An 18,285-nucleotide genomic window follows, 5' to 3' on the forward strand; every position below is an offset into this window, starting at 1 on the left:
TCAGACAGGAACCAGGTACGCCCCTTCAAGTAAACCACAGCCCAGGGAGGGTTGACCCCACCCCCCAGGCGGTGAAGGGTGGAGGGTCGCTGGCACATCCGTCAGAGGCTTGACAGCTGCAGGACGGCGACGTGAACCCTGGGCCCACCCCTCTCCCACCCTGATGGGCCAGAGGAAAACACAAGAGCGTTCTGTTTTCTGAGAAGATGCTGTATTCAATGCTTTCCCTCCCCCCACCCTACACATTCCCCTACAGAGTAGGGGCCATGCCAGGCCCTCTCCATTAAGGCAGGCGGTGTGGAGGTAACAAACATCAAACACAAGGCACTGGCTGGGGCAGGGGGGGCGACGGGTCAGGCAGGGGAGGCTGGGCGGGCTCCCGTCGTCAGGAGGGCTGAAGCGGGAGGGCTGTCTGGGTAGCTTCGGACCTTGCAGGGCGATGCCCAGGGATACGAGCAGCCCCAGAAAGAAAGCTGGCACCGCAGCCAGCCAACTGCAGCTCTCGCCTACTCCCTACAGCCCTTTTCCCAAGGCACGGAGCCTGAGCAGGGACCATAAAAAGCCACGGCCTGAGGGCAGATACGGCCTCCGTAAACCACAGTCTATGAATTGAAAAGTCTGTGTCCTTCCTGATTTCTTAAGAGGGAGGCAGGGATTCTCTTCAACCTCCAGAAGGTTCTCGAGGGGCTCCATTCTCCCATACGCCAAGTTCATGCTCTTGGTGAATGCGGGGCCCACCAAGTAGACCCGAGTAGACTTGGACTCCGCCACAGCACAGAGCCTGGGCCCAGCTGACACCCCCCCTGGGCCCTGCTGCACCTCCCCCTACGCCCTTCCTCACAGACACTGGGCTTCGAGATGCAGTGTCCGATGACCGTTGGTGAAGCAGAGTAGCGGCAGAGGCAGCAGTAGTAGAAAAATCCCCAGCCATGAAGGCGTCTGGGATCATTAGTGCAAGATACGTCTGTGATCGTAGGTGACAGAGAGGGTGCCCCAGACCACGAAGGTCAAGGGCTGTGTTCCCTGAAACGGCTTCACTTTTCATCCTCCGGCCCTGCTCCCTTCCACGTGAGGAAGTAGTTCAGAGCGATCCCCTCACCTCCCCAGACCTTCCCCCCGGGTCCCTGTTCCCTAGTTCCGGGTGTCTTCCTCCTCGTCTTCCCCACCGGGCCGGCCTGGGGCCCTCTCTGCAAGAGGGAGCTGGGCTGTGAGGACTCAAGCTGCCCACTTCCCTTCTCATCCCTTCCCGCTGGATCCCACCCCTCCTCTCCTCCTCTCCCGGCTCTGCTTCACATGGTCCCCAAGGCCCAGCTCACAGGCCGCTGGGACAGAAAGGGGCTTCTCGTCCCTGCCTTCCCCACCTTGCCCATGATACACGGCCTATTCACCCAACACCAGGGGGCCAGGAGCCCCCTGCCCATCGGTTCCCCGGCTCCCAACCCCCCGTGGCACCGGGAAGAGGATGGCAGTCTGGAGTTAGTGCCACCTGGAGGGTAAGGTTAATGCCCTAATTGGTGGCCAGCTGTCGGGTGGCCACCTGGGAGAGATACGTGTGTCCTGGAGCCACACGCCTGCGGGAGAGCTGAGAACGACTCCACGTGAGGCCAGCTCCTCGGTTACCAATCAGCTGTTGGTCAAGGACCGAGCGACGCACCTGTGGGTCTGAGGTATGCGGGGGCCCCCCTAAATGCACGACTCTGCCCCCTCACAGTCAATGCTGGATCTGGACAGGTATAGTTTTGGTTTTCTGTTAAAAAAATAAAAACCCCAATAAAATACGTCCAATAGGAGAGCTTCCCAGTCCACGGCCACTGCCCCCTGAGGGGCCCAGGGTGGACGCTGGAAGGCACCTCCCGGTCAGGGTGGTGTCGCCCAGGTAGGGCTTTCCTTCCTCAAGCCGGTTCCGCTGCCCGTTCCAGGAGCTGTCCCGTCTCTTTCCCATCTTCTGGCCCCGGAGGCCCAGAGGTGGGGAGAGGCCTTGGCCTCCTCCCATGGAGGACGGCTGCCGGCGCAGGGGGTGTCGGCTCGGAGGCCCCTCGGGCCCAGCGCGGCCCCTGCTCCCCTCCCTCCTTCCCTCCGGCAGCAAGTGGGCACTGGCCAGGCCACCGTGGTGCAGGGGCCGGAAGCGGTGGGTCCAGCGGGCCACCCCCGGGGTTACGGCGTCTTCATCTGGCGGCGGTTCCACATGCCTCGCTTGGAATGGAAGTGATGGAAGAAATTCCGGAGGGAGAGACGCTCCACTTCCAGGCCTGCTTGGAGGATCCTGGGTGGGAAGGGGCGGGATGAGCAACAGGTGCACAGAGGCGGGGGTGGGGAGGGGGGCCCCCCGAGGAGCCTGCCTTCCACGTCTCCGCCAGGCCCTGTCCCTGTCACCCTCTGGCTACTCCCCACGGGGCAGGGGAGCGGGTGGGGCAAGCAAAGAGAGCCAAAGGGCCTGGGCTGGAAGCCCAGCTCCGGATCTATGAGGCACGGCATCTTTCAGAGCCTCTCCCTCTACAAAGGATAGCGATGGGCTGGGTACGGCGAGGGTGAGGCGAGGACCAGTGATGATGGAGGCGGGGGTCGGGGGTGGAGGGTGGAGGCCACAGAGCAGACCTCACCCATCCCTCCCCGCCCCCTTTCCATATACATGGCCTGTTGGGAGGCCTGAGCTTCCAGCAGGTGGAAATAACTGGAATTTGGAGCCGTTTCTCTCTCCTCGGGCTTCAGAGGAGGCAAGGAGGTCCAGAACTGGTTGAGGTCTGCCTCTTCGCAGCGGTGGGGGTAACACCAGCCTAGGCTTCTGTCCACCTTGGGGTCTGACTGACAGAGCTTTACGGGAGCTGCGTTATCTAATACAAGCTCCCTCACCCTCCCTCCTTTGCACCTTAAATTCCCTTAGTTTTGTCACCTTCCCTCCTGCCTGCTCTCTAGGGAAAAAACAAACAGACCAGGTTGTTAAGCTTCCAACAGTCATAGCTGTGAGATTTGGGGCAAGTTGTTAACTTCTCCCCAAGGCTCAGTTTTCTCATCTGGAGAACGGAGACAATCACACCTACCTCACAGAGGTCTGGGGAGGAATAAAGGAGGTGATGGATGTAAATCACCTGCCAAGTACAGGCGCCCAGTGATTGGTGGGTGAGGAAGTGCCCTGTCTCTCAGGAAGAAGAATGTATCTTCCCTGTCAAGGTCCCCTCTCTCCCGGAGCCCCTGACCTTGCCTGTCCACCTCCTCTGGGCACTGTTCCAGCAATTACACCCTTTCTCTCTTGGATTTTTCCCCTCTCCCTCCTTTGCCCCCACCCCTCAAGCTTAAATCTCAAGGGATCATCCGCCTCCCCTTCCCTTCTCTTGGCAATAAATTCTTGAAGGAGGAATCTCAGACTAAGCTTCCACTTCCTTACCACCCACATGCTCTGAAATCCCCTCACCCTGGGGTCCCACCAGCCTGCTCTCTGCTGCAACCCTTCTTCCCACCGCTCCCTGCCGCCGGCTGGTCCTGCCTCTTCTTTACGTACCACAGACCCTGTCCTCCTCCCCCAAACTCCCTTCTACCAGGTTCCAGGGACCCAGAACCTCCTGGATACCTGTTGCCCTTTAATGGTCCACACTGGCTCTTTTCCTGACCCTCTGCCGGGTCTCTTATCCACCGCCACAAGCTCAGCCTCCTCCCCAGCCGTGTTTTCCCGAGTGGGCAGGTGGGAGCCTTGCCGACAACAGTACCACTCGCATCCACACAGCTCGGAGCCTGTGTTCTTCCCCCCGACAGTCTGCCAGGCACCCACCACGCCCGCCCTGTGACACAGGCAGAGGCAGTATCCCCTCCGATAGATCCAGTCTCGGCGAGGGAAGGAATCTGACCCCCAAGAGGTGGTGCTGGGCCTGGGGGGCTCTAGCCCTGCCCCCACCCAGGGCCCCTCCCCCAGGCCTCTCAGGTGCCCTCGCTCCCCACTCACCTGTCCAACAGCTCCCAGTCCTCTCCACCCCAGCGGTCTCGGAACTCCTTGGTGTTCATGCCCCCGATCCTGTCCAGGTCGGACTTGTAGATGCCGAGCAGCCCAAAGCCATTCACCTCCCAGTAGCCTGTGGACAGACGCCCCAGATGAGCTGACCCAGGGCCAGGAGGACAGAGAAGGCTGAAAGCTCTCATCTGCACGAGCCCCTCGCCTATGTGCGGGGGGAAGCCCCCGGAGCTAAGGTTCCGGGTCCAGGGGAGGCAGCAGTCCTACCAGGGAGGGACCAAGGGCCGGTGACAGCCCTACAGGAGGCTCTGACGGCAGCAGCCCCCGAGGGCACAGCCTTGCGCCGCCCCCTCTCCGGGTGGGGAATCTTCCTCCCATCTTTGTATCCTCACACAGCACGCCGTCTGGCACATAGTAAGTGCTTAATAAAGGTCTGATGAACAAAAGAAGGGGAAGATGAGGCGGGAAATGTTCATCGCTGCTGCGGCTGCGTCAGCTCAGCCCTGGGGCACTTCTCTGCGGTCTGTCCAGCGGGGGGGGGGGGGGGGGGGGCGGGGGGGCGGGCAGAGGAGCGGAAGGGGAGGGTGGGGGAGGGGTGCTGCCATTGTAGACACGAATATTTCCAGCTCTGGGTTAAGAAGCAAGACAGAGAGGCCTTTCCTACCCTCCCCAGCCCAGGACAGGCTCACCCTCAGGCCACTGGGGAGTGGCGCCGCAGTGCAGCCTCATGACCATGGGGGCGAAGGCCATCTTGCCCTCCACACAGTGCTTCCGGATGGTATCGATGATTCCAGCTGGGAAGTGGATGTGGAGGTCACAGAGGAAGATGATGCTGTGCGGGTCCTGGGGACAGAGGTGGGAGGGTCAGCAGCCCCTACAGACCACGGCGAGGAGGCCAGGCCGCTCTCTAGGGCAATCCTCAGGCTCTTTCCCATTTCAATGACTGACAAACTTGCGTGAAACAAATTGTTGGATGGGTTTCCAGGGTACTGGGCATCAGGGCGCAGTTCTCACCATCAGAGAGGGAATCTCAACTCCTCCCTGACCTTTCACGGACTCCGAGGACCCCGCATGAACGCTCCCACCCTGGTACCGGCCCCGCGGCGCAGCAGAGAGGACCCTGTGTCCTCGCCCCTGCCTCCCCGAGGAGCCGGCCGTCTGTGCGTCTCTTCAGCAGCCTTAGTCACGTCTCTCAGGCAGCTTACCTTCACCAGGTCCACGCCAGCCTGAAGCCCGGCTGAGCGTTCGAAGTTCCCACTTAGCTTCATGTACTGGTAGCTGCGGGGAGAGCAGAGAGGGGCTGAGCCTCAGAACCTGGCTGTGGCAGTCCTAGGTGGAAGCTGGCAGGCAGAGAAGAGGTGGTGCGTGCACCTGGGATGGGCCTACGGGCAGGCGGGTGCGGCCTCCGGGAAAAGCTAGAGGCTGGGAATCAGGGAAGCTGGCGGGGCTTCAGGAAGAAGTGGCTCAGGCTGTGCCCTGGCGAGAACACCCTCACCTCCGCAGCCGGGACCTTCGCAGGGCCATCTCGACGTCCATGTCCTCGCTGCTGTAGTCGGTGATGATGATGTTGAAGTGCGGGTCGCCGGTGACACCGAACAGGGTCTCCATGTCTCTGATGAATTGCTGCACCCAGCGCGCCTGGTTCTTTACTGCCCGGTGGGGCAGGCGGGGTGGGCGGGGAGAAAGAAGCAGAGGTAACGCAAAGGAGGGCACCTCCACTCCCGGTTCCTGCGTGCTCAGGAGTCCCATCAGACTTTTGCTGAGGGTAATGCGGCTACGGGAAAGGTCAGCAGAGCAGCGGGGGACGGAGGGTAGAGGGAGAGCTCACCGTTACAGGGGCCTCCACACCACCACCACCACCATCCCCCCGCAGAGCCTCCCAGGGAGGGCTCTGCGGGAAGGGCTGGGGCTTGTCATCAGCTCATCCTGGTAACCCTCCTGGGCTCTCACACTCAAACCCTCTAGCTGTCCATCTTACGGTCATCCTTCACGTTCTGTCCGACCCCACGGCTACACTCCTTGACAGGCTCCCCTCTTGCTATAAAAACCAGCCAGTCTGCCCTCCCTGTCGCACTGCCCCAGGCCAGCAGCCCAAGCTGATTTTCACGTCCAACCCTGAATGCTGGGTCAGTAAGAAGAGCCGCTGGCCTATGGGTCAGCGTCCTTCCCAGCTGCAGCCCCGACTGCCCACATGACCTCACACTAGTTACTTTTCTCCTGTGAGCCCGTTTCCCGAAGTGGCCTCTCCCACAAGTTCTTGTGGAATCACATCGGGGAGCAGAGACCGGGTGCTCGTGATCACGTGAGGCCCCTGCTCCGCGGACAGCGCCCAGGTGGCAGGAGGCTCACCCGGCACAACGAAGTGGACCACGGCGTGGTGGTTCCAGGAGAAGCCCTGGGGCCAGCACAGCTTGGGCTCCGGGGCCCGGGCACTCAGGACGTGTCTCTGGCGGTCGTGTGGGCTCCACACCAGGCCTTGCAGGTTCCGGGCCTCGGCCTCTTCCCCACCAGCGGCATCGACGCCCTGCCTGCCACGCGTGGACACGAACTCCGAGAGCCGCACCAGGTGCTGGCCTCGTTCCAGCAGCTCAAGCTCCAGCAGGTAGCGGCCCCCACGGAGGTGGTCCTGACGCTTCTCCACGTTCACGATGCGCCGCAGCTGGTACCTCCTGGCGGAAAGGGTGCGGGGCTTGGGTCACTCTTCCCGCATGTGGGAGCGAGGCCAGTCGTCAGGAGACCTTGGTCTTCGCCCAGCTTTGCTGTTGGTTAACATGCTTGCGTGATGCTTACCTGCTCCAGTGAGCACTGCTGCCATCTTTAAAAATGCACCTATTGGGGCCTCCCTGGTGGCGCAACTGGTTGAGAGTCCGCCTGCCGATGCAGGGGACACGGGTTCGTGCCCCGGTCCGGGAAGATCCCACACGCCGCGAAGCGGCTAGGCCCGTGAGCCATGGCCGCTGAGCCTGCGCGTCCGGAGCCTGTGCTCCGCAACGGGAGAGGCCACAGCAGTGAGAGGCCCGCGTACCACAAAAACAAAACAAAACAAAATGCACCTATTGGGCTTCCCTGGTGGCGCAGTTGTTGAGAATCCGCCTGCCAATGCAGGGGACACGGGTTCAAGCCCTGGTCCGGGAAGATCCCACATGCCATGGAGCAATTAAGCCCGTGAGCCACAACTACTGAAGCCCGCGTGCCTAGACCCTGTGCTCCGCAACAAGAGAAGCCACCGCAATGAGAAGCCCATGCACCACAACGAAGAGTAGCCCCCGCTCGCAGCAACTAGAGAAAGCCCGCGCAGCAATAGACCCAACGCAGCCAAAAATAAAATTAATTAATTAATTAAAAAAAATAATAAAAGCGATAAAAATGTTCTGGAATCACGTAGTGGTGGTGGCTGCACAACATCCTGAATACACTTAAAAACCACTGAATCGCACACTCCAGAACGGTGGGCTGAATGGTACGTGCCTTTTTTTTTTTTTTTTTTTTTTTTTGCGGTACGTGGGCCTCTCACTGTTGTGGCCTCTCCTGTTGCGGAGCTCAGGCTCCGGACGCACAGGCTCAGCGGCCATGGCTCACGGGCCCAGGCGCTCCGCGGCATGTGGGATCTTCCCAGACCGGGGCACGAACCCGCGTCCCCTGCATCGGCAGGCGGACTCTCAACCACTGCGCCACCAGGGAAGCCCGGTATGTGCCTTTTATCTCAACTAGAAAAATGTTGGTGGGTTGAATGAATGAATGAAAGAACAGAGCATTCATCCATGCCTTCTGCCCCCGCCCTTCTAGCCCACATCTGGGTCTCAAGGTGTCTTTTTAGCCCCAGTTTTGCCTGTCCCATCTCTTTACCAGCTCCCTCCCTGAGAGCCTTCCCAGTGTTCAGCCTGTGTCCTGGGACAGGCCCCAGGGATCTCAGACCTTGCCTGATGGTGGGACCGAGACCTGACAGGCACTCATCCTCCCAGGCGCCTGCGGCCAGGGCCCCCCCCTGCCCAGCCCACGAGAGCCCTTTACCTTACCCCCGGCTGCGCTGGTTAAGCTTCTTCAAGAAGACCCGCGTGACCTCGAGCGCCTCCTGCTCGGGAAGCAGCAGGTTGCCAGACGTGTTACAGCTCAGGTCAATCCAGTCGGTCCGCAGGGCTTGGAAGTCGAGGTTGCCGGCACTGAAGGTCTGGTCCCAGTTCACCACCGGGTCGAACATGGACAGGTATTCCAACACCTCCCTCACCTCCTCCTCCTCTTCTTCCCCCTCGTCCTCTCCCTCCGCTCGTCCTTCCTGGCCGCCAGCCGCGGCCAACACCTCCTCCGCCTCCTTAGGCCAAGCCCTCCTGGGGTCCGGAGGCTCCGTCCTGTCGCCCCTTCTCTGCTTTGCAATGTATGACTCAACTTGACTCAGCCACTGGGACTGCCCCAGCGTCTTCCCGGGGCTGCCACCCGCGGGTCTGGGCCTCTTCACTGGAGGCGGGTGCCCTGCTGGGCGTCCCGGGGGCCACTTGTCAGGATGCCGTGGAGCCTGGTGGGGCTCGGGGTTGGGCTTCCTGGCCTTCTTCTCTGCTGGCTGGGCCGGGATGGCGCTGGTCCTTGCTGGGAAGGGGGCTGTGGAGTTCTGCGTGGGAGGGGGCACCACCAGGCCCCCCTGCGGCCGAGCCAGAAGCCTCCGCAGGCTTCGTAGGCGGCGGTTGGTGGCGTCCTGCCCGGGGGCCGTCGGGGGCCCTTGCTTCCCCTCCGGTGTCCTGGCGTTCTGGCCGTCAGGGGCAGGGGTGTCCTCTGCCGCTTCTCCGTACTGGGATTCTTCTAGAAGGCCTTCCTCGGAACCTGCTGTCAACAACAACCATCCCTCGCGTGGGGTTTCAACCTCTCCCCAACAAGATCCACGAGACGGCTGAGGACCAGTGGGTGAGCCAGCGGGGGTCCCTGGCGGGGCCTGCACTGGGCCCGGGGTGAGTTACTCAACCTCAGCTAAAGCCAGGGTCTCCCTCTTCCATAGGGTTGTCAAGAGTAAGTGACACGAAGGACAGAAAGCACTAGCCGGGGCCTGGCACATGCAGGGACCCAGCAGACAGCCCCACTTAGTCCCCAGCACTGCAAGGAGAGAGGCCACAGGAAGACAGTGCTTCTGCACAGCAGAGCTTCCCTAATGATGGGCCGGGGTAGCGAGGCCCTCGGACAGTTCAGGTAGCGTCCCCCATGGCCCTTCGTCCTCTACATGTGCCTTGGAAAGGAAGAGGGGGGAGAAGGGCTCCTCCCCCCACCCTTGGGGCTGGGGGGAAGGGCTGTGGGGTTTGCATTCTAAGCTCCTGCGGGCGGAGGGCGGCTCGGCTGTCACTCTGTACCTGGCTGCTCCGGCCCCTGCTTCGGAGGCTGGTCAATCTTGATGTAGTCCTGAAAGTTGAGCCTGCAGGAGTGAGGGAGGCTGGCATGGGCACCCTGCAGGCCATGGCGGGGGCGGAAGGGGCGGCCTGAGGTCACGCCCGGCGGGGGGTGCAGGGGGGGAGGCTGCGTGTGTGCACGTGTGCTTGTGTGAAGCACCCAGGAAGCGCCAAGGCTCCTTGGTGGAGGGTCTCTGTGGCCCTTCTGGTCCAGGCAGCCCTCCCGGCTCCTGCCCCATCAGTGTCTCACCTGTCCTGGTAGTAGGAGTTTTCCTGGTAGAAGCACTTATTATGGGTCTCCATGTGGCTCAGGCGGGTGTAGTCATTGGGGTAAACAAAGGACAGGTGAACCTGGAGGCGGAGAGCAGGGCTGTTGTGGACACAGCATCGGGATTCCACCCCACCCCTGACATGCCCTCCCCTGGGCTCTGGACTGAACGTGCCTGGGTCAAGCGCCCCGTGTGCACATCCCAGCCTCCTGCCCTGGCTTGTTCTCCGCAGCTGCAGCCGGGGCCACCCCTCCACCCCGCCCCTCCTGCGGCCTTGCCCTCTCCTGCCACCTCCCACAGTCCCGAGACAACCCCTGTTACTCCCTGCACTGTCTTTTGCCCCCTTTCAACATAGCTCGAGGCCTCGGCCACCAAAAGCCTTCTCAGCCCTGCCCCACGGCTGCCCCCAGCCTCTCCCGCCGTCACCTCTGGACCCAGGGGCGCAGCAGGATCCTGCCCCTGGGGCTTCCGTGCGGGCTAGGGGTTCTCCAAGGCGGAGCTCCACCTCACCAGCGCCTTGTCTATAAGTTTAATAAATACCGCCACCCTCGGGGCGGAGGATGGGAGGCCTTAGCCAGCCCTCCCCGCACGGCTCCGGGCCCCGCAGGGCAGCCCATCCGGCCCCGCAGGGCAGCCCATCCGGCCGGGCACAGCGAAATGCCGGTTCTCTGGGCCCCAGGAGGCATCCCACCCGCTGGCGTGTGGAGTGGGGAGGAGGGGCCAGCCTCTGCAGTCCCGGCAATGGGCAGCGAGCCCCCTCCCACGCCTGGCCCTGCCGCCTGGCCCGAGACTTACAAACCGGAGTCCCTGGTAGCGCTGCAGACGAAGCCCGTCCACCAGGTAGCTGGGCTTGTAGGGACAGTCGGGCAGGACGCGGCGGAGCTGGGATCTGGGGATCAGTGGCACTGGGACAGAAGGAGGCGAAGTGAGGTTGAGTGAGGGAGCCTGAAACAGGCTGGCTCACAGCCACAAAGCCTCCAGGCTGCGGGGCGAGGGCTGGATCTGCGGCCCCAAGCCCACACGTTTCTGTTTTCACTCGTGGCAGCATCCAGCCCGGCAGCTGAGGCCACCAAGCGGAGGCTGCCACCACTCTTGGGGGTAGGGGCGGATTCCAGGGGCAGCTGGAGGCAGAGAGCCCGCACGCGGTGCCTGACTCGAGGCACAGGACGGTGCTGGGATCGCTGTACAGGGCCAGTCTCAAAACAGGTTTAGAAACTCCCTGTGAGGCCAAGAAGCCTCCCCCTAGGGCAGTGTCAGTAACTGAATTCCCTTCCGGCTGTCATGGCGAGGACAGGGCTGGAAGGGGACAGTTTGTCGTCTTTTAAAATGTAAACACTCTGGACAGCTTAAGACTCCTACACCTTAGTGGGGACGTACTTCTCTCACTGGACAGCAAGAGCTAGAATCCAATAAGAAACCGATATACGTGATTGCAGAGGGCACACCTGGGTTCTGGCTCTATTTCTTGTCCTTTAATGTTTGCTCTGTAATGATTTGCACAATTGCAAAGCTGTACATCTGTCTTTTTGTACCTTTCTGTATGCATGTTATATTTCATACAAGTAAAAGAAAAGAGTCTCTGATTTGGGGATATTGCGGTAGCACAGAGGCCTCCTCCTCGACATCCGCGGACCTGGCAGCGTGTCCCCCAGCCGGAGGTCAAGTCCGCAGTGAGGTCGTACCTCGATAGAGGGTGTCCCGAGGGTCGGGCCGCAGCATGTCGGCCAGGGGCTGCTCATCAGTGGGAAGAGGGTCTGGGGAGCCTGCATGGCTGGCTGCTGTCTGCGGGATGTGGCCCACCTCATCCATCCTCAGGACTGTCTCATCTGGGCCCAGGGAGGAAAGAACAGAGGGCAGCTGTGACTCCCAGAGAAAGTCAGCCCAGAAGCCAGGCCCCTGCCCCCTGGAGGGGCCAGGAAGGGGCCGACTGAAGGCTTCCGTATCCCCAGGCTGGTACAGTATGTGACGCGCTCAATCCCGCTTGCCCCAACCCTGCCTCCACAACCTGTGGTCTCCCTTGGACCCCCTCCACCAGCCCCAGGGCCAGCACACACCACAGTTTCGTGTGAGTTGGAAAAAGCCACCTCTTCCTCAAAATGTGTTACCTGCTACCTGCTGGAAATTCATCATTAGAAGTCTGTTTATTTGACAAACGCAGGAAGGGCACTTACTAAATAATAAGCCAGGCGCCGATCCAAGCATCTACAAATATCGACGCATTGAATCCTCAGAGCTGCTGGGGCTTACGTACTATTACCATCATTCCCACTTTACAGACAAGGAACTTGGGCAAAGGGAAGCAAAGTCACGTGCCTGAGATCACACAAAAGCTGAGTGAACCCAGGCCTGTGTCTCAGCCTCTCCAGCAGACAAGCCCAGGCCCAGCAAGCAGGGAGCCCCTAGGCTTCCAACACCCACCCCTCACCTCCCTCTGGGGGTCTGGTGTTCAAGACTACTTGTCCCCTATCTGAGCAGCCCCGGGGGCTGGCTGCTTGTCTCTGCTCCCTGCTTCCTGAGATCGTCTGCCGTGGCCCCAGATAAGAGCTCGGTTACCTCTGGCCCATCTCACTGGCTTCTTACCTGAATTGGCCTCGGGCTTCCTTTTTTTTGGTTCACACTCAATCTACGGATTCCAATCTCCCTTCCTCTTCTGGCACCAACTGGCCCTTCTGCCCTGACCTCCTGCTTCGGTCACCGGCAGCCTCCCCCGACCCCTCTCGCCCCTTCCTCACTGCCACCCTCTCCTGTGAACCAGACCTTCCGTTCCGCTCTCCCTCCTGCCCTCCGTGCAAACGCTCTTCCCACCGTCTCCCGGTCTCCTCCAGACCCACCTTCCCTTCCTCGCCAGGGCTTCTGCTCTGCCAGCTCCTCCTATACCTGGGCCCACACGGCCCACCAGCCGGTGGTGACTTCTCAGTGGGGCCTCCAGGCAGGGAGAAATCATAAGCAACAAGTATACTCGGGGAGTCCACTGACTGCAGCCTGAGAGAGGTGAGAACGCTTCCTCTCCTCTGGCCACAGCCGTGCGAGAACCATGGCGGCTCATCTGCAAAATAGGGACTGGCCTCCCTCAGAGGCTTTTCATCTGGAGTGAGCGTCCTGGTCTCTGGATCCCCTTGAAATCATACAGACAACACCATGTGGAGGCGGACGGGTGTTTCTCTGGGGCGAGGGCTCGGAGAGTTTCCGGAAGGCGCTCACAGGTCACCGACCCCCCGGGAGCTAAGGACCTCTGACCATAGCGCCCTTCAGGCTCTGCTCCTTGGTCCGGACCCTCCACACCTCGTTCAAGGCAGCCCTCCCAGCCCCGCCAAGCCAGCCCCACCTCGGCCCGTCCCCAGGCTGGGGCAGGACACTCACTTGTGAAGAGGGACAGGGAAGCGGAGTCAATGATGCTGAACTTGGCCCCGGGGTCATTCCGTCGCCACTGGGAGAGGAGAGAGGGTGGACGCGGCAGGTTGGAGGTGGCTGATTTGGAACAGAGCTCAGGGGCCTGGGCAGAGGGGCGGCCAGGCACAGAGGCAGAGGGGACCTCGGGGGCTCACCGCGACTTCCACGTGGTCGGTGCCCTGGTCGTTCTGCTTGTGTAGCACCTCGAAGTAGTACCTGCGGGCGGCTGACAGGCTGGCGGGAGAGGGCAGGGAACGGGGGCTGTCTCCCAGGCCCCCACGCCGCCTGAGCCCCCTCCCAGCGCCACACACGCCCCGTCCCTCCCTCCCTTCTCCTGGTCCCAGGGACCTGCTGGCGAGCATCTGGGTCAGAACCCCCATCGCCGCTTACTGACAGGGCGGCCTCAGTCTTCCCTCCCGTGAGATGGGATAACAACAGCACTAACCTCCCTGGATACTCAGCTCCCTGTTAACCCTCAGATAGCTGTTCCTATGTGGAGGCACTGTGCTCAGTGCTTTATACACATGAACTCACGTAATCCCTGTTTGCAGGTAAGAACCCTGAGGTGCAGAAAATTTGGGTAATTTGCCCAAAGTCCCCAGGTAATAAGGGTGCAGTTGGGGTTTGGACCCAGGCAGTCTGGCTTTAGAGCCCTCATCCTCGGCTGCTGTGCTGAGTCACACGGGAAGTGGTGACCTCGGGGGCTGGCACGGTCAGTGCTCTGTGCAAGCTGTACTGTCTCACTACCATCAACACCAGCACCCGGCACCTTCAAGCCAACACGTGTTCGTGCCAGTGTGCGCGGGCCACCAGGTGGCGCTCTGGGGCTGGGATGGTTCCCATCCCAGCCACTCCAGGCCTTCCCTCCAGCCTGCCCAGGGGCTCCCCGCCATTCAGAACTTTCTGCAGCTCAGAAAGAGCAGAGGCGGTCCAACTGTGGACCCTGCAGGGATGGAGAAAACGGGCAAGCAAGGGCGGGAAGAAAGGAGACCCATTCTGTTTTCCAGTCCTGAGTGCGTCTGAACAGCTGTGTGACCCTCATTAAGTCACAGCCCTCTCTGGGCCTCAGTTCCTCATCTGTAAAGTGAGGAAGGATGGGCCAGGTGGTCTCTAATCAAAGACCTGGTTTACCTGAATGCACGTGGCCCTGGCTCGCTGAACCTCTGTGATGGGGCGGCGGGGGGGAAGTGTACCCCGGACCCGGGCCCCAGCCCTGAGCCGGCCTCTCGGCACCTCACGGAGGCTGGGGCTTCTGCCGTTCCTGTCACCACACTCCCTACTCACCTCACTGGCCTGGACATTTGACTCCGAAATTTCCCGAACTCTCCAGGGGCAGTCCACTCTTTTCCAGTCTGGAGGTGTGGGGAGCAAGGGAAGAGAAGGGCGGACACAAAGGCAAAGTATGGAGGGTGGGAAGTGGCGAGTGAGGGGACACAGGCAGAAGGAGAGAGGAGGCAAGTGGGAGGAGGGAGGAGGGGAGATGGGGAGGGTGGGAAGGGACACGGGACCACTCGGGAAGTAACTCCCCTTCCCCGCACGCCCCACCCCCAGCAGCCGGCGCCCACCGCGTGAAGCCTCAGCATCAGGACCAGAGCACCCAGGATGGGTGTGGCCCAGTCCTGAGTCTTCCCGGGGTCTGTTCCCGGCCACACCCAGTCCATCCCTCTGTAAGATGGGAGGCAGCGGGGGAGAATGCAGCTTCTCATGCCTCTTCCCTGGCTGTCACACCAGACTGTCCTGATGGAGGCAGGTGACCTGGCTCCTGGGGGCAGTGGGAGGGCCCATGGGACCGTGGGGACCCTACCTTGCCGACGCTGGCCAGCAGCTGCAGGCCTGAGACCTGGTCGTCACGGCTCAGCCAGAATTCTGCGTTGTCATCGGCGGCGATGGCAAACTGGATCTCCCCTGGGCATGAGGGCGGTTTCCAGGTGAGAGCAGGACGGGCCTCCACATAGCGGGTTCTCATGTCTCAGGCTAAGTCCTCTTTGGGGGCTTGCTGCTGGGCTCCCCTCTTTGTAAAGTGGGGGTCTCTACACCCTGGGAGACCCCGTGGAGATGGAGACTTACAGGGAGGGACCAGCTAGTTCCAGACCCTTCAAATCAGGGCGTGAAGTGGCCGCCTGGGGGCCTGCGTGAGGCCTCACCACGGCCAAACTCCACCCCTCCCCTGAGGGTGGGCTAACAGGGTCCAGCTGACCCAGGGCAGGCGATGTGTTCCGGGCACCCTGAGAACTCGGGCAGGAAGGGGAAGAGCGGGATCCGGGGCTGGCCTCACCGTCGCTGAAGGGGTGCAGGTAGCCAAAGATGCGGAGGCCATAGTTGGTCCACTTGGGGGACACGGCCAGCTTCCTCAGGGTTGTGCGGATCTGTGCCGGGAAACCAGAGGGGGACCATTACCCGGAAGAGGGAAGAGGGAAGTGAAGAGGCTGGTCTGCTCAGGGCTGGCGGGAGGACGAGGAGGGCGGGAGGCGGGCGGACCCACCTCCCTCTCCCACTTGCTTCTTTATCTAGGTGACCTGCAACAGTGCACAGCCCCACAACTGTATGTGGTGGCCTCCTGGGTAAATTATATTGCCAGGGAAATCCCTGGGAAGGGAACAAGGGAGACACTGTGGGCATTAGAAGGGGGTCCACAGGATAAAGGAAAAGAAACGAACCAGAACAAAAGCAAGGGAAAGTGAGGAAGACAGAAGCGGGGTGCAGGCGTGAGCGCCAGGAGCGGGGCAGGAGGGCAGCGGGGGAGGAGGCACTCACGTGTGGGTACAGGGGGAAGTGGAGGTCCCTCCGCAGCTGCTGCATGGAGCTGCCGCACCAGTCTTCAAACACGTGCAGGTTGACGCGGCCCCGGAACTGCACGGGGCAGGGACAGGGTGTGAGCGTGAGATGGGGCCGGCCTGCAGCCCCGGCCCGGCCCGAGCGCTCCTCACTGTTGAAGGTCATGGTCCACCCAGTCCCGCTCCCATCCTCGGCACCCGCAGCTGCCTGGGGAACCTCATCCCCGTGGCCTGGCCCTGAGGCCTGGGGCTGTTTTTCTGTCCTTGCACGTGTCCACACGCCCACATGCATGTACACGCACATATACACACTCCCGGCTCTTTCCATGCAGGAAGTGGGCTGGTCTGCATCCCCCAGGCAGGGGGAGTAACAGCCAGGACAGAATGGCAGGAGGGAGGTGCCAGGCTGGGGCTTCAGCCGGACCCGCTCTCCCTCCCCTACCGCCTCGTAAGAGGACACCCGCACAGCTGTCTGGGCGAAACCTCACCCACCCGTGGTCTTCGTGCTACTGGCTGCCCTCACGGGAAAGCAGCTGGCAAAGCTGCAGGAGGTCTGGGGGCCCCATCGGCAGAAGGGCTCTGACGGCTCTCCTGGGAGCTCAGAGCCTCATGCTGCCCAGGCCTCTGCTGGGATGCCCACCAGGCGCCTGGGCCTTCGGGGCAGCCCTGGGAAGGTAGGAGCAAGGAGGTACCTGCCTCCCCTCCTCGGCTGTGGGGCTGGTGGGCACGGGACTGAGCTTGGAGGCCTGGAGCACAGGGCCCCCCTTGGAGGGGAGGGGAGGGCAAGGGCAGCAGACTGGACCCTGAGTGGATGGAAGGGTGGGGAGTTGGAGAGGGGAGGGGGGTGGGGACAAGGTCCCAAATTATCCTGACAAAGGGCTTCAGATCACCCCATCTCAGCCCTTCCCCACTCCCTGCACCCCTCCCCAGCTTAATCTCCAGGTTGTGGGAGGTGGGCCCCAATCAGGCCACACAAACAGGCCCTGCCCTTCCCGCCGTCAGATATCAGAATCCGAGCCGCCCTTAAGGAAGACAGAGGAGGAAGGGACACCCAGACTGGAAGCCCAGACAGAAGGGCTTCAGCAAGAGATCCGCAGGGAGGGATGATGGGGGAGAGGAGGGGCCGGGGAGGGCCCCCTGACAGGACTGTCCCCTCCCCATGAGGAGAGCCCGTCACCCCGTCCCCTCAGCAACTTGGTTCTTCCCGGGACCGCAGGTAGCAGCCGTCGCTCCCCAGAATATGAGTGGGGGGCTGGGACGGGTGGGAGAGAGAATGTGGGCTGGGTAGGTGGGGGTTGGGCTAGGGCTTCTTGGAACGAAAGAATGGGGACATTGTGCTACTTCTGGGGAAATTCCTAAGTCCCTTTTACAAGACTCAGTTGTCTTCCCCACGCCCCTCCCGGGAGACTCGCCCCCAGAAGGCTGCTGTGCTCAGCCAGGAGGCCAGAGGCTACAAGGGCTTGGGCAGGGGAAGGAGGAAGGAGCTGGGCTAGCCCCCCACGGCCCCTCAGGGCCCTGCTTAGGTAGCAGCAGAGGAAACCCAGGCAGGGGGAGCACTGTCCACATCCCCGGGGGCTAGGCCCTGACTCAGCACAGAGCCAGCGCCCCAGCCACGCTCCACCTGCCCTCAGGCTGTAGGAGGGGATGGACACCATCCCCGAGGGACCAGTGGGCACCTTCTTCCTCCCCAGGCCCTGACTGGTGACCCTCACCCCCACCCCGGGGCCCATGTCCCTCCAAGCTTTGGAGACTTCGTGTCAGGCAGGGACATGGGACTCTGGCTTGTCAGCACGGCCCTCTGCCCCCTCTCTCCACCGTCCAGCAGAGCTAAGGTCCAGGGAAGAGTACTGGTTACTCCCACGCCCAGAACACGCCCACGGCCAAAGATGGATTGGAAACCTCTGCCTACAAGCAGTGGAGAAAATACCTGTTGAACCCTCTCATTTTATTTTTTATTTTATTTCTTTCTATTTTTTGGCCTCGCCACACGGCATGCGGGATCTTAGCTCCCCGACCAGGGATCGAACCTGCGCCCCATGCAGTGGAAGCTCAGAGTCCTAACCACGGGACCACCAGGGAAGTCCCCTGAACCCTCTCATTTTAGAGGTGAGAATATTGAGGCCCAGAGAGGTAAACTGAGCCCCTAAGGACACACAGCAATGAACCCTGTGGAAGGGGGAGGGCTTCTGGGAGTACGGATGCAGCCTGGTGGGTGCTCACCCACCACGTCCACTGCCTTCCACCCACCACAGGGTCCCTGCCAGGCCTCGCTGGGCTCACAGAGCCTCCCAACCGGATGGAGGCATCTCCCACCACTGACTCCTCACACTGCCTGTAGAACTGTCTTTCTAAAGACAGATCTGATCACGCCACTCTGCCACTTCACACCTCCGAGGGTTCCCAGAGGCTTCTGGACAAAACCTCACCCTGCCTTCCCAGCCTCACCTCGCCACACTCCCGGTCATACCTACACCCCAGCGCGCACACGCCTCTGTGCCTTTGCAGATGCTGTTTCCTGCTTGGAAGGCCCTTTCCTTTCTTCCCCA

The 18,285-nt window shown here is 61.6% G+C and overlaps 1 protein-coding gene across 2 annotated transcripts in view; it reads right to left on the reverse strand.

The window, feature by feature from the left end:
- Positions 1 to 2,075: 2,075 nt before the first annotated feature.
- The window catches only part of B4GALNT3 (beta-1,4-N-acetyl-galactosaminyltransferase 3), a gene marked incomplete at its 5' end in the record, with an annotated part of 90,548 nt that continues 74,338 nt past the window's right edge, over positions 2,076 to 18,285 (reverse strand). The window contains 17 exons of one of the 2 annotated variants that reach the window (XM_082666435.1): positions 2,076 to 2,263; positions 3,935 to 4,061; positions 4,630 to 4,783; positions 5,146 to 5,218; positions 5,436 to 5,589; positions 6,290 to 6,609; positions 7,957 to 8,752; positions 9,271 to 9,332; positions 9,557 to 9,657; positions 10,371 to 10,480; positions 11,258 to 11,401; positions 12,936 to 13,002; positions 13,121 to 13,199; positions 14,250 to 14,317; positions 14,770 to 14,870; positions 15,241 to 15,331; positions 15,720 to 15,815. In XM_082666435.1, the coding sequence (XP_082522561.1) occupies positions 2,155 to 2,263; positions 3,935 to 4,061; positions 4,630 to 4,783; positions 5,146 to 5,218; positions 5,436 to 5,589; positions 6,290 to 6,609; positions 7,957 to 8,752; positions 9,271 to 9,332; positions 9,557 to 9,657; positions 10,371 to 10,480; positions 11,258 to 11,401; positions 12,936 to 13,002; positions 13,121 to 13,199; positions 14,250 to 14,317; positions 14,770 to 14,870; positions 15,241 to 15,331; positions 15,720 to 15,815 (2,652 nt within the window). In that variant the 3' untranslated portion in view covers positions 2,076 to 2,154. Of the gene's footprint in view, positions 2,264 to 3,934; positions 4,062 to 4,629; positions 4,784 to 5,145; positions 5,219 to 5,435; positions 5,590 to 6,289; positions 6,610 to 7,956; positions 8,756 to 9,270; positions 9,333 to 9,556; positions 9,658 to 10,370; positions 10,481 to 11,257; positions 11,402 to 12,935; positions 13,003 to 13,120; positions 13,200 to 14,249; positions 14,318 to 14,769; positions 14,871 to 15,240; positions 15,332 to 15,719; positions 15,816 to 18,285 lie in introns of both variants that reach the window. The other variant, XM_082666434.1, reaches the window with a different exon arrangement.

This window comes from Grampus griseus (genome assembly GCF_964374135.1).
Source record: "Grampus griseus genome assembly, chromosome: 11".
Taxonomy (NCBI): Eukaryota; Metazoa; Chordata; class Mammalia; order Artiodactyla; family Delphinidae; genus Grampus; species Grampus griseus.